This window comes from Conger conger, chromosome 2 (genome assembly GCF_963514075.1).
Source record: "Conger conger chromosome 2, fConCon1.1, whole genome shotgun sequence".
Classification (NCBI taxonomy): Eukaryota; Metazoa; Chordata; class Actinopteri; order Anguilliformes; family Congridae; genus Conger; species Conger conger.
In genome coordinates, this window is record NC_083761.1 from 1,490,814 (window position 1) to 1,503,351 (window position 12,538).

At 48.1% G+C, this 12,538-nt stretch overlaps 2 protein-coding genes across 2 annotated transcripts in view; both read left to right on the plus strand.

Moving 5' to 3' along the window:
* Positions 1 to 4,337: 4,337 nt before the first annotated feature.
* On the plus strand, positions 4,338 to 7,567 carry LOC133121775 (myelin and lymphocyte protein-like). Its single transcript, XM_061231229.1, has 4 exons — positions 4,338 to 4,421; positions 5,751 to 5,915; positions 6,988 to 7,116; positions 7,493 to 7,567. Exons 1-4 carry the CDS (start codon positions 4,338 to 4,340, stop codon positions 7,565 to 7,567), a joined length of 453 nt encoding a protein of 150 aa, XP_061087213.1.
* An 830-nt stretch (positions 7,568 to 8,397) lies between these two features.
* The window catches only part of LOC133121774 (myelin and lymphocyte protein-like), a 7,935-nt gene continuing 3,794 nt past the window's right edge, over positions 8,398 to 12,538 (plus strand). The window contains exons 1-2 of the mRNA XM_061231228.1: positions 8,398 to 8,508; positions 11,057 to 11,224. Coding sequence (XP_061087212.1) covers positions 8,416 to 8,508; positions 11,057 to 11,224 — 261 coding nt within the window. The 5' untranslated portion in view covers positions 8,398 to 8,415. The remainder of the gene's footprint in view (positions 8,509 to 11,056; positions 11,225 to 12,538) is intronic.

Consider the following 12,538-nt stretch of genomic DNA (forward strand, 5'->3'; position numbering starts at 1 on the left):
TCCCAGAGCAGTGTTCCCTGTCCCAGAGCAGTGTTCCCTGTCCCAGAGCAGTGTTCCCTGCCCCAGAGCAGTGTTCCCTGTCCCAGAGCAGTGTTCCCTGTCCCAGAGCAGTGTTCCCTGTCCCAGAGCAGTGTTCCCTGCCCCAGAGCAGTGTTCCCTGCCCCAGAGCAGTGTTCCCTGTCCCAGAGCAGTGTTCCCTGCCCCAGAGCAGTGTTCCCTGTCCCAGAGCAGTGTTCCCTGTCCCAGAGCAGTGCTCCCTGCCCCAGAGCAGTGTTCCTGTCCCAGAGCAGTGTTCCCTGTCCCAGAGCAGTGTTCCCTGTCCCAGAGCAGTGTCCCCTGTCCCAGAGCAGTGTTCCCTGCCCCAGAGCAGTGTTCCCTGTCCCAGAGCAGTGTCCCCTGTCCCAGAGCAGTGTTCCCTGCCCCAGAGCAGTGTTCCCTGTCCCAGAGCAGTGTTCCCTGTCCCAGAGCAGTGTTCCCTGTCCCAGAGCAGTGCTCCCTGTCCCAGAGCAGTGTTCCCTGTCCCAGAGCAGTGTTCCCTGTTCCCTGTCCCAGAGCAGTGTTCCCTGTCCCAGAGCAGTGTTCCCTGTCCCAGAGCAGTGTTCCCTGTCCCAGAGCAGTGTTCCCTGTCCCAGAGCAGTGTTCCCTGCCCCAGAGCAGTGTTCCCTGTCCCAGAGCAGTGTTCCCTGTCCCAGAGCAGTGCTCCCTGTCCCAGAGCAGTGCTCCCTGTCCCAGAGCAGTGTTCCCTGTCCCAGAGCAGTGTTCCCTGTTCCCTGTCCCAGAGCAGTGTTCCTGTCCCAGAGCAGTGTTCCCTGTTCCCTGCCCCAGAGCAGTGTTCCCTGTCCCAGAGCAGTGTTCCCTGTCCCAGAGCAGTGCTCCCTGTCCCAGAGCAGTGTTCCCTGTTCCCTGCCCCAGAGCAGTGTTCCCTGTCCCAGAGCAGTGTTCCCTGTCCCAGAGCAGTGTTCCCTGCCCCAGAGCAGTGTTCCTGTCCCAGAGCAGTGTTCCCTGTCCCAGAGCAGTGTTCCCTGTCCCAGAGCAGTGTTCCCTGCCCCAGAGCAGTGTTCCCTGCCCCAGAGCAGTGTTCCCTGCCCCAGAGCAGTGTTCCCTGTCCCAGAGCAGTGTTCCCTGTCCCAGAGCAGTGTTCCCTGCCCCAGAGCAGTGTTCCCTGCCCCAGAGCAGTGTTCCCTGTCCCAGAGCAGTGTTCCCTGTCCCAGAGCAGTGTTCCCTGCCCCAGAGCAGTGTTCCCTGTCCCAGAGCAGTGTTCCCTGTCCCAGAGCAGTGCTCCCTGCCCCAGAGCAGTGTTCCCTGTCCCAGAGCAGTGTTCCCTGTCCCAGAGCAGTGTTCCCTGTCCCAGAGCAGTGTTCCCTGCCCCAGAGCAGTGTTCCCTGTCCCAGAGCAGTGTTCCCTGCCCCAGAGCAGTGTTCCCTGTCCCAGAGCAGTGTTCCCTGTCCCAGAGCAGTGTTCCCTGTCCCAGAGCAGTGTTCCCTGCCCCAGAGCAGTGTTCCCTGTCCCAGAGCAGTGTTCCCTGCCCCAGAGCAGTGTTCCCTGTCCCAGAGCAGTGTTCCCTGTCCCAGAGCAGTGTTCCCTGCCCCAGAGCAGTGTTCCCTGTCCCAGGTGAGACCCTGCCGCTGTGGCCTGGAGCGCAGTCTAACCTGAGTTTCTTCGAGACCAAGCGCAACAGTGTGAAGCAACTGTGCGTTCACTTCAACTGCAATTCAATCACATTTTACTGATGTAGCGCTTTTCACAGAACACGGTCAAAAAGAAGCATCGCAGAGTAACAGAAGGAACACTCTCACATGGACCCTCCAACAACATCAGATGAAAGTGATGACGGGTTTGTGATTGACATAAACTCTCATCATCCGCCATCTTGTGACAGCTGTTATGTCATGTGTATGACAAGCTAAGGGGCTTGACTGGGACCTGGAAGGTTGGTGGGTCAAGCCCTAGTGTAGCCACAATTACATTACATTACATTACATTATTGGCATTTGGCAGACGCTCTTATCCAGAGCGACGTAGAAGAAAGTGCATACCCATAACCAGGGATAAGTTCGCTGAAAGACCCTAGAGGTAAGTACAATTTCAACTGCTACCTGTACAACAAAGAGAAGGACAAGGGCCATTTTTTTTATTATTTTTTATTTTTTTTATTTTTTATTTTTGAACAAACAAACAAACAGAGCAAAAGTGACCAAAGTTAACTATCCAAACACTGCTTACCTAGCCAACTAAATAAGATCTGTGCAGCTGTTGGGCCCTTGAGCAAGGCCCTTAACCCAACATTGCTCCAGGGGTGATTGGCCCCTGTTTAGTTTTTATGAAGCTGCTGTGCATAAAGGCGTCAGGTAAAAGACTGTAACGTAACGTCCTCACACACTGAAGGAGGGACCACGCCTCCCGTGGGCAGCGCTGTGTGATGTTGCTGAATGAATGCCTTTGAATCAGCCCGCGGGTAATTCCAGAAACCCAAGCCACAGATGTGAGAACAGGCTGTGCAGGTCTCCATGGCACCCTGTAAGATCAGCGGAGGAGGCGTCAGATTAAACTGGTTTATACCATGGCTTATAAGAAGGACTGACTGCTCAGGAGACGGTGTGAGCAACACCATTTGATCTCTCAACACTCACCCTTTCATGTTTAACCTCCACTCGCACGCCCAACAGGAAAGATTTCTACCCGTTATATTATATTAAATTACATTACATCACATGACATGACATGACATGACATGACATTACATCGCATGACATCACGTCACGTAGCAGACGCTCTTATCCACAACTACGTACAATGAAGTGCAAATCAGAACCAGAGACATGTGTTGAGCACCCTAGAGGGAAGTACAGATCACACAGATAAAAAGTTTAGCCTTTGTAGAATAATCAGATATTTATATCAGTTATACAAATAAACACACAATAAGTGCATAGAACAACAGTCATGGAACAACTGCAGAACAGGTCGGATCAGATACAATTCACACAAAGAATCAGTTGTCTGATGAACACAAAATCTAGTTCACAGGGTAAATCTGCCCATGTGGATATAAAATACATGGCGATATAATCAAATAAAATATATAGACCAGAAAATGAGTGTTACAACACAGTCAACACCTCATAAAATATGGATTCACATCCAAATTTTTGCCACTTCCTGATATGGCAATATATGTTTCTCAAATTTCATTACTGTGAAATATATTTATCATTATATTTTCTTTTTTAAAAGTCCATATATTTACAGTATTTGGCAGCATATTCCAGTGTGTTTTAAGGGGATGAGAGCCTTCATGGCCTTTGTGTTCTGGCTATGAAAGCGAAGATTTCTCTTACAGCAGAGTCAATATTCACACAATGGCTTCTGTTTACGACCTTGGATACCAGCCTAGCGACCGTTTCAGCTGAGCTGATCACGGGCTGCGGGAGACAATCGACACTGACACTTCAATTACAGGGCAGGCTGACGGACGAGGAACGCACGGGTCGCTATAGACACCGTAACCGTCCGTTTCGTTTTCCTCTAGCCAACATGGAGACGCCTGTGAAAGTCATTCTGATTCATCCCAGAAGTGTGTCAGACAGGGACACAGCCTGTAACCTAGTGGTGCTTCACTGGGACCTGGAAGGTTGATGGTTCAAGGCCCAGTGCAGCTGTTGGGCCCTTGAGCAAGTCCCTTAACCCCACATTGGGCCTTGCTCAAGGGCCCAGCAGCTGCAACAGGGGCCCTTAACCCCCTGCTTAGTCTAATCAACTGTAAGTCACTTATGATAAAAGCTTCAAATAAATACCTGTGAGGGCTTCAGTTCTATTGCATCATAAACACGAAAATATTTATGTCCCTCAAATTAGCTCTCAGTGACTTGGGCCTCGCAAAGTATTATTTGATTTAAAACTATTGTCAGCCATCTGAACTGTTACTGAACTCATGTTGTTCCTCACAAATGGACGTTGACCAACAGGCTGCGAAGATGTTGAAGCAGACTGGTATCGCCGCGGTTACCGCGTGAAGGGTTCTCCCGTTCGCTGGCCTGCCGTCCCTTCCTGTCACGACCGGCCCACAACACCAACCCCCACCTGTCAGCGTGGGCCTTTTGTGCTCCTGCACAAACTGTCAAACAAACGTGTTATTTAGCGCCATGGAGATCCCCAAACCACGCCCGCGGGCTGCTGGTCCGGGGCTCGGACTCCTGCAGGCGACTCGGGGACTGAGGGGTGGGTCAGGACGAGTCCTCATAAGGCGGCGCCCGAGATCGCCGGGCTCAGTTCTGCGTTCCCCGCCGGCGACGCACGCACGCCCTGCTCCCTCTCTCTCTCTCTCTCGTTTGGAAGCTATGGCCATGCCGTCCGAAGGTTCGCTCCCGAGCGGGTGCGCAGTTTTTGCCACGGTTCCCGAAGCCTTCTTCCTCCCGGAGTTTGTGAGTACCTCAGTTTGTGAGCCCTGCTGAAACAAACAACAACACAAAAAAAAAACTGCTCAAGCTCAAGGCTTTTTGAAACGGCAGGTTGACCGGTTCAGACCAGCTCCCAGCTCGACATGGTTTAGCTGGTTGACCGGTTCAGACCAGCTCCCAGCTCGACATGGTTTAGATGGTTGACCTGTTCAGACCAGCTCCCAGCACTAGCTGGTTGACCAGCTCGTATCCAGCTAGACCAGCTGGACCAGGTAAATCACTCAAGCTGGCATAGCTTGATTTTACAGCAGGCAGTCCATCGGTTTGAGTCCATGGGGTTGTGAGTACATCAGGTTGTGAGTGTGTCGGGTTGTGAGTCCATTGGGTTGTGAGTGTGTCTGGTTGTGAGTGTGTCTGGTTGTGTGTCGGGTTGTGAGTGTGTCTGGTTGTGTGTCGGGTTGTGAGTGTGTCTGGTTGTGAGTGTGTTGGGTTGTGTGTCGGGTTGTGAGTGTGTCTGGTTGTGAGTGTGTTGGGTTGTGTGTCGGGTTGTGAGTGTGTCTGGTTGTGAGTGTGTAGGGTTGTAAGTGTGTCTGGTTGTGAGTGTGTCTGGTTGTGAGTGTGTATGTTGTGAGTGTGTCGGGTTGTGAGTGTGTTGGGTTGTGTGTCGGGTTGTGAGTGTGTCGGGTTGTTAGGTTGGTGAAGAGTTGCACAGTAACTGCTTCTGCCTCCTGCCCACCTGGACCAGGGGAGCAACCGGCCCTGACAGACCTGGAACATACCGGAAAAGGATTACAAAATTACGAATGTCAGCAAAATACGGCAACGCCCAAAAATATGTGGCTACGCAGCACGTGTGAATTATTGCCACCAACGTGAGTAAGACACCTAACTCCCAAATCCTCCTAACGAGCTGGCTGGTGCCTTAGCATGGCCGCCTTTCACCGTTGGTGTGCGAGTGTGTGTGTGTGTGTGTGTGTGAATGGGTGAGAGACAGGTATTAATTGTGAAGCTCTTTGTGTAGGCGTCATTGCTGGAGATAAGCGCTGTATAAATGCAGTCCATTTGCCATCGACAGTGTCTCTGCCTCTATGGTGCAGGTGTTCAGGGGGATAAGTGCTGTATATGGGGCGGCCTGTAGCGTAGTGGTTAAGGTGAATGACTGGGACACGCAAGGTCGGTGGTTCTAATTCCGGTGAAGCCACAATAAGATCCGCACAGCCGTTGGGCCCTTGAGCAAGGCCCTTAACCCTGCATTGCTGGAGGATTGTCTCCTGCTTTGTTCAACTGAACAAATGCCAATAATGTAATGTATAAATGCAGTCCATCAACAGTGTCTCTGCCTCCACACTGCAGGTGTTTGGGGGGCTGGTGTGGATCCTGGTGGCCTCCACGCGGGTGGTCCCGGATAACCCGCTGGGCTGGGTGATGTTCGTGTCCGTTTTCTGCTTCTTCTTCACCACCCTGCTGCTACTGCTCTCACTCTGTGGAGCCAACCAGAGCAGCGTGTGTGGAAAGCTGGTACGTCACGTAACGTCACACACAACACCCGGGGTCACTCGCAACATCCCGGGGTCACTCAGAACATCCCGGGGTCACTCAGAACATCCCGGGGTCACTCAGAACATCCTGGGGTCACTCAGAACGTTCCGGGGTCACATGCAACATCCTGGGGTCACTCATAACATCCCTGCTTTGTTATCAGGTCGTAAGTTAAGGATGCAGAACAGACACACAGTCTCCTGGTTATCAGGTCGTAAGTTAAGGATGCAGAACAGACACACAGTCTCCTGGTTATCAGGTCGTAAGTTAAGGATGCAGAACAGACACACAGTCTCCTGGTTATCAGGTCGTAAGTTAAGGATGCAGAACAGACACACAGTCTCCTGGTTATCAGGTCGTAAGTTAAGGATGCAGAACAGACACACAGTCTCCTGGTTATCAGGTCGTAAGTTAAGGATGCAGAACAGACACACAGTCTCCTGGTTATCAGGTCGTAAGTTAAGGACGCAGAACAGACACACAGTCTCCTGGTTATCAGGCTCATCACTATGGAAGTCCGTCCCACCTTCTACCTGGCTACATTCTCTTTGTTTTGTATAAGGACCAGCCTTTGTTTTGCATAATAACCAAAATATTGCCAAATATTGTATAAAAAATTAACCCTTTGATTCCACATCTAGTTGCAAAACGGTTCTTTGTCTGGGAGCTTTCACACTGGGACTCAAACATAACTGCAAATAACAGAGAATATTAATTTTTTTACTAGTTATTATTGTGACACAGACTGCGTGCCTTCTTTATTAATAAAATGTATGGACCAAGAAAATGTTGAAATGTTGGATGAAATTATTCTTATAAGTAAGCCTAAAAATATATATATATTTAATTTGCAAGAAGAAGAAGTTCACGTTCTTCTTAACGAGACATCATGGTGGTGCGATGACTCTGCTGTAATTATCCGAGTGATTACTTAGGTGGAATTCACGCGTGTTTCTGTTGTTTGAGGAGTCATCTTGGTGGTGCGATGACTCTGCTGTAATTATCCGAGTGATGGGTTAGCTGGAATTCACGCGTGTTTCTGTTCTTTTAGGATGTGGCCTACCACGCCCTCGCGGCCTTCTTCTACCTCAGCGCCTCTGTGGCGCTGGCTAGCGTCACCATCGCGCTACAGAGCGATCCCGCCAACTTTAAGTCCTACCAGGAAGATATCGCTGCCGTGGTGGGTTTATTACTAATTTCATCACAGGAGCTTTTGTCAGTGTGACATAAACATGACATGACAAGCGGCCAATTGCAAACCTGTCTTAAGAAGTCACTGTAAATGACGAACACACACAAACACCTGCATTAAGACGTTGGGTAGTACATTCCACTATTTCCCCCCCATGTACGTAGGTACGTAAAATTATACCCCTCAAAAAGCAAAACATCATTAATTTGTACAAATAAATTTTTGCTTGTAAATTGTATCTCTTAATAGCCTACGCCCATAGAACATGATTTTACTTTCAGCGTACTTTTGGGAAATTTAATGACTAAATGACGTTCAAAAATTATGGGAATAAAAAACGTTTTAAAAAGTAATTCTCTTTCAGGTCATGTCGTATGTGGCGACGCTGTTCTACGCGCTGCACGCCGTTTTCTCTGCGATACGATGGAAGCGTTCCTGAAACGTCAAGAAGCAGAACCTGACTCAAGATGTGCCTGTTTACATACACAAGAACATTTTGCACTATGAGTTCCCCATACGCATGTTTCTGTTGTGCCTTTGCACCACACAACTGACTGCTTCACGAAGTTAATTGTTTTGTGACCTTACATGCTGTTAAATAATATCTTTAAAACGTAAATAATTTCATCTTAAATACTTACATATTTTCTACTTTCCTGCTTGTATATTTGGAGAGAGACAATTAGAGACATTAATGAGTAATAATAGTAACCATTGATGACACAGTTTAATACATTATGTTGGTTGTACATTCTCATTTTCCACAAAGGAAGAGGAAAGTAACCTCATGTTCGTGTGAAAAATATTTTTGTGACATTTTTCAGTTATATATTAAAATATCATTTTAAGTATCACCCTTAAACTATAGCGTCTGATCGATCAACTACGAATGGTCACGGCTTTCAGACTGAGACGCTGAGAGGGAAGTTCAATGCTGGAATATATTTATTGCCCAATTAATTAATTGAATTGAACAATATTAACAGGCCTATATCAGCGTTATATTTTGCGGCACCTGAGATTCGGTGGGGCTTAACTTGGATGAAGTATCTTACTGGTGCGATAGGTTACCTCAAGTTTGTGAGAAACAACCACTTCACAGAGGACACCAGAGAACCAGTCGTGAAACGCTTAGTCGCACAAGTTGACTTTTATTTTTAGGGTGTGTCCCTTGAGGGAAGTTATCGGCATGAGAAACTGGTTTTTCAGGTGTCGGCCCGGCCTACGCCTCGCTTCAAAAGGCCCACCTGCATCTCCGTTAGTTCATTTGAGGCGTAGAGCGCAGCGATGGCAGCCAATACAGCGCAACACATGGGCAACTTGCCCAGCGGTATGGGGATATGTACCACTATTCCGGACATCTTCTACATCCCCGAGCTCGTAAGTTTATGATAGAACTTGTGTCTCGCAGGTGTGGGATTTTGTTTTGAAATTAATTTGAACATGAAATGCTTAAATCGGTCCCCCCGATTTGAAAAACGGGGTTAAATCGCCAGGATGAACATGTTACATTAAAACCTACGTATACAGCATCAATGTGTGTTTTTCCCTCAAGTTCTTGCGAACATGGATTGCAAACGTGTTAAATTACGACTAGGATTGGTGCACGACTAGATGATATGATGCTGTTTATCGATGTATTCGGGTTCATCCTCAGCTCATAAACGTTACTCTTACATCGTTATTGTAAACTGTGTGAAACGTTAGGTGGCCGTTTCTGTTCACGGGAAACAATTTTCGTGCGTCTTGAACACTGTTATGGAAAAGAGAATTGTGGTTGCGCACAAGGTAAATCGACAATTTGCACAAAACTTGACCTGAGCCCTGAGATATAGCCATTATCAGGGGCGAGTATCTACAATAATTAAGATAGTCAATGACCCGAAGCGCGTCACTGAAATAAGCAACAGCTTTTGTACGTGTTAATGAGTCAAATTAATAATAAGTCAAAGTCAAATTATCTATAGCTGTAATAAAAAAAATTAAAAAATAAAATAAAAATATAAATAATAATAATAATAACACTAAAATAATTATTTAAAAAAAACTGGAAGGCTACATCTAACTTAATTTGTTAAACGTTTTACTTGCTTATTGATACGCACAAAAACGGTTGCTTATTTCAGTGATGCGCTTCGTATTTATAGGTATGTAATGTATTTATTTTGTCATCTGAAACAACAAATGTGCACACACTAGCTAAAGCATCATGCTCATCGTCATCATGCACCCCTGTCTTTCTCAGTTTAACATTCATTCAGGTTACGTTACGTTACGTTTTTTGCATGGCAAAAGGGGGGACTCTCAGCAGGAAATGGATTCTCTAACACAAGATTAAGTTTGAAATTCAAGATGACAAATGCTTTGTTTGCCGCTGCTTTCATCAGGAAATGCGCTTGTTCTATTGCGGAATTTTCACTGTGTAGGTACAGTCGCCTCCAAAAATATTGGAACAGCAAGGTCAATTCCTTTGTTTTTGCTGTACACTGACGACAAGAGATGTATATGAGATGACGGATCCGGATTTCAGCTTTTATTTCCTGGTATTTTGAATCTAGATTTGTTACAAACGGTGACATGTTCTAAGTTGTTTCAGACCACCCAATTTTTAGGTGAGAAAAAGTATTGGAACATGTGACTGACAGGCGTTTCTTATGCCCAGATGGGCTATTTCCTTGGTTAAACAATAAATAGTTCTACTCTTTGTTTTAGCTTTGGGTTTTGCCTGTGAAGACTGCATTTGTGTTAGAAAAAATAAACCAACATGAAGACCAGAGAGCTGTATTTGGGAGAAAAGAGACGTTTTGAAGTTTAGAAAAGAGCGAACAAGATCAGTCGATGACATCACAAACAATCAGGCCGGGGTTGTGGTATCTCAATCAACCGTTCGAAGAAGAATTGGAGAGCAGCAATATAGAGGCTATATCACAAGATTCAAACCACTCATCCATAGTAGTACAATTTGTAATGAAGTAAAGAGATTAGCCACAAAAGTTCTGGAACAAATGTTTATGGACGAATGAGACCAGATTAACCTCTTACAAAGTGATGGAAAGGGCAAAGTGTGGAGAAAGAAGGGATCTGCTCATGATCCGAATCATACGAGCTCATCTGTGAAGCACGGCGGAGGAAGTGTCATGGCTTGGGCTTGCATGGCTGCTTCTGGAGTGGGCTCACTAATCTTTATTAAAGATGTAAATCCATGATGGTAGCGGCTGGATGAATTCAGAAGCCTACAAAAACATTCTGTCTGCCAACTCACGGAGACTTAGGGAGGAACTTCATCACACAGCAAGATGATGACCCAAAACACACTGCCAACAACAAAGGACTTCATTGGGGAACAATTGCCCAATCCCCTCTGGAGCAATGTGGGGCTTAGGGCCCTTGCTCAAGGGCTGCACTGATCCTATTGTGGCTACACTGGGGCTTTAACCACCAACCTTCCAGGTCCCAGTCAAGCACTGTAGTCACTAGGCACCCAAAGTAAAGGTAGTGGCCAATACAATGTTTAAAAACCACACTTTCAAAAGCAGCCACAATATCTGAAAGGCTGGATTTGATGGAAGTGTGAGGTCTTATGTGGTGCTTGTGATTGTAGAGGGCAGCCTATAGCCTAGTGGTTAAGGTACATGACTGGGACCTGGAAGGTTGGTGGTTCAAGCCCCGGTGTAGCTACAGTATAAGCAGTGGGAGCTGTGGGGCCCTTGAGCAAGGCCCTTAACCCTGAATTCTTCTAAGGGGGATTGGCCCCTGCTTGGTCTAATCCACTGTTAGATGTAAGGTGTAGTGCGTGAGGCAATAATAGGCGCACACTGCTATTAATGCTCCCTGGTGACACTTATTGAAGTGAGCGAGGAGGATAACGTTTGGTCCGGTTTGGTGTCCATCAGGCGTGAGTCCCCACGTTTCTCCTCCTGACTTGCAGGTGTTCGGGGGGGTGACCTGGGCCCTGGTGGCCTCCACCCTGGTGCAGCCCGCCAACCCGCTGGGCTGGGTGATGTTCGTGTCCATCTTCTGCTTCGTCATGACCTTCCTGTGGATGATCATCTTCGCCTGCGGGGGCCACCGCAACAGCAGCAGCTGGGCCACGGCGGTAAGAGACTCCGCTGGAGCCCGGGGGCCACCCACCTCGCCACGGGGGCGGGATTACGCCACTTTAAACTGTCTAAAGGCCGGTCGCTATGGTGGCGGGATTACGCCACTTTAAACTGTCTAAAGGCCGGTCGCTATGGTGGCGGGATTACGCCACTTTAAACTGTCTAAAGGCCGGTCGCTATGGTGACAGAATACCGCCACTTTAAACTGTCTAAAGGCCGGTCGCTATGGTGGCGGGATTACGCCACTTTAAACTGTCTAAAGGCCGGTCGCTATGGTGGCGGGATTACGCCACTTTAAACTGTCTAAAGGCCGGTCGCTATGGTGACAGAATACCGCCACTTTAAACTGTCTAAAGGCCGGTCGCTATGGTGACAGAATACCGCCACTTTAAACTGTCTAAAGGCCGGTCGCTATGGTGACAGAATAACGCCACTTTAAACTGTCTAAAGGCCGGTCGCTATGGGGGCGGGATTACGCCACTTTAAACTGTCTAAAGGCCGGTCGCTATGGTGGCGGGATTACGCCACTTTAAACTGTCTAAAGGCCGGTCGCCACGGGGGCGGGATTACGCCACTTTAAACTGTCTAAAGGCCGGTCGCTATGGTGACAGAATACCGCCACTTTAAACTGTCTAAAGGCCGGTCGCTATGGTGGCGGGATTACGCCACTTTAAACTGTCTAAAGGCCGGTCGCTATGGTGGCGGGATTACGCCACTTTAAACTGTCTAAAGGCCGGTCGCTATGGTGGCGGGATTACGCCACTTTAAACTGTCTAAAGGCCGGTCGCTATGGTGGCGGGATTACGCCACTTTAAACTGTCTAAAGGCTGGTCGCCACAGGGCGGGATTACGCCACTTTAAACTGTCTAAAGGCCGGTCGCTATGGTGGCGGGATTACGCCACTTTAAACTGTCTAAAGGCCGGTCGCTATGGTGGCGGGATTACGCCACTTTAAACTGTCTAAAGGCCGGTCGCTATGGTGACAGAATACCGCCACTTTAAACTGTCTAAAGGCCGGTCGCTATGGTGACAGAATAACGCCACTTTAAACTGTCTAAAGGCCGGTCGCTATGGGGGCGGGATTACGCCACTTTAAACTGTCTAAAGGCTGGTCGCCACAGGGCGGGATTACGCCACTTTAAACTGTCTAAAGGCCGGTCGCTATGGGGGCGGGATTACGCCACTTTAAACTGTCTAAAGGCCGGTCGCTATGGGGGCGGGATTACGCCACTTTAAACTGTCTAAAGGCCGGTCGCTATGGGGGCGGGATTACGCCACTTTAAACTGTCTAAAGGCCGGTCGCTATGGTG

Coding starts and splice junctions, on each gene's coding strand:
- LOC133121775 (XM_061231229.1), top strand. CDS start 4,338: ATGGCCATGCCGTCCGAAGGTTCGCTCCCGAGCGGGTGCGCAGTTTTT. Junction 4,422..5,750: donor CCTTCTTCCTCCCGGAGTTT/GTGAGTACCTCA, acceptor TCCACACTGCAG/GTGTTTGGGGGGCTGGTGTG. Junction 5,916..6,987: donor GCAGCGTGTGTGGAAAGCTG/GTACGTCACGTA, acceptor CTGTTCTTTTAG/GATGTGGCCTACCACGCCCT.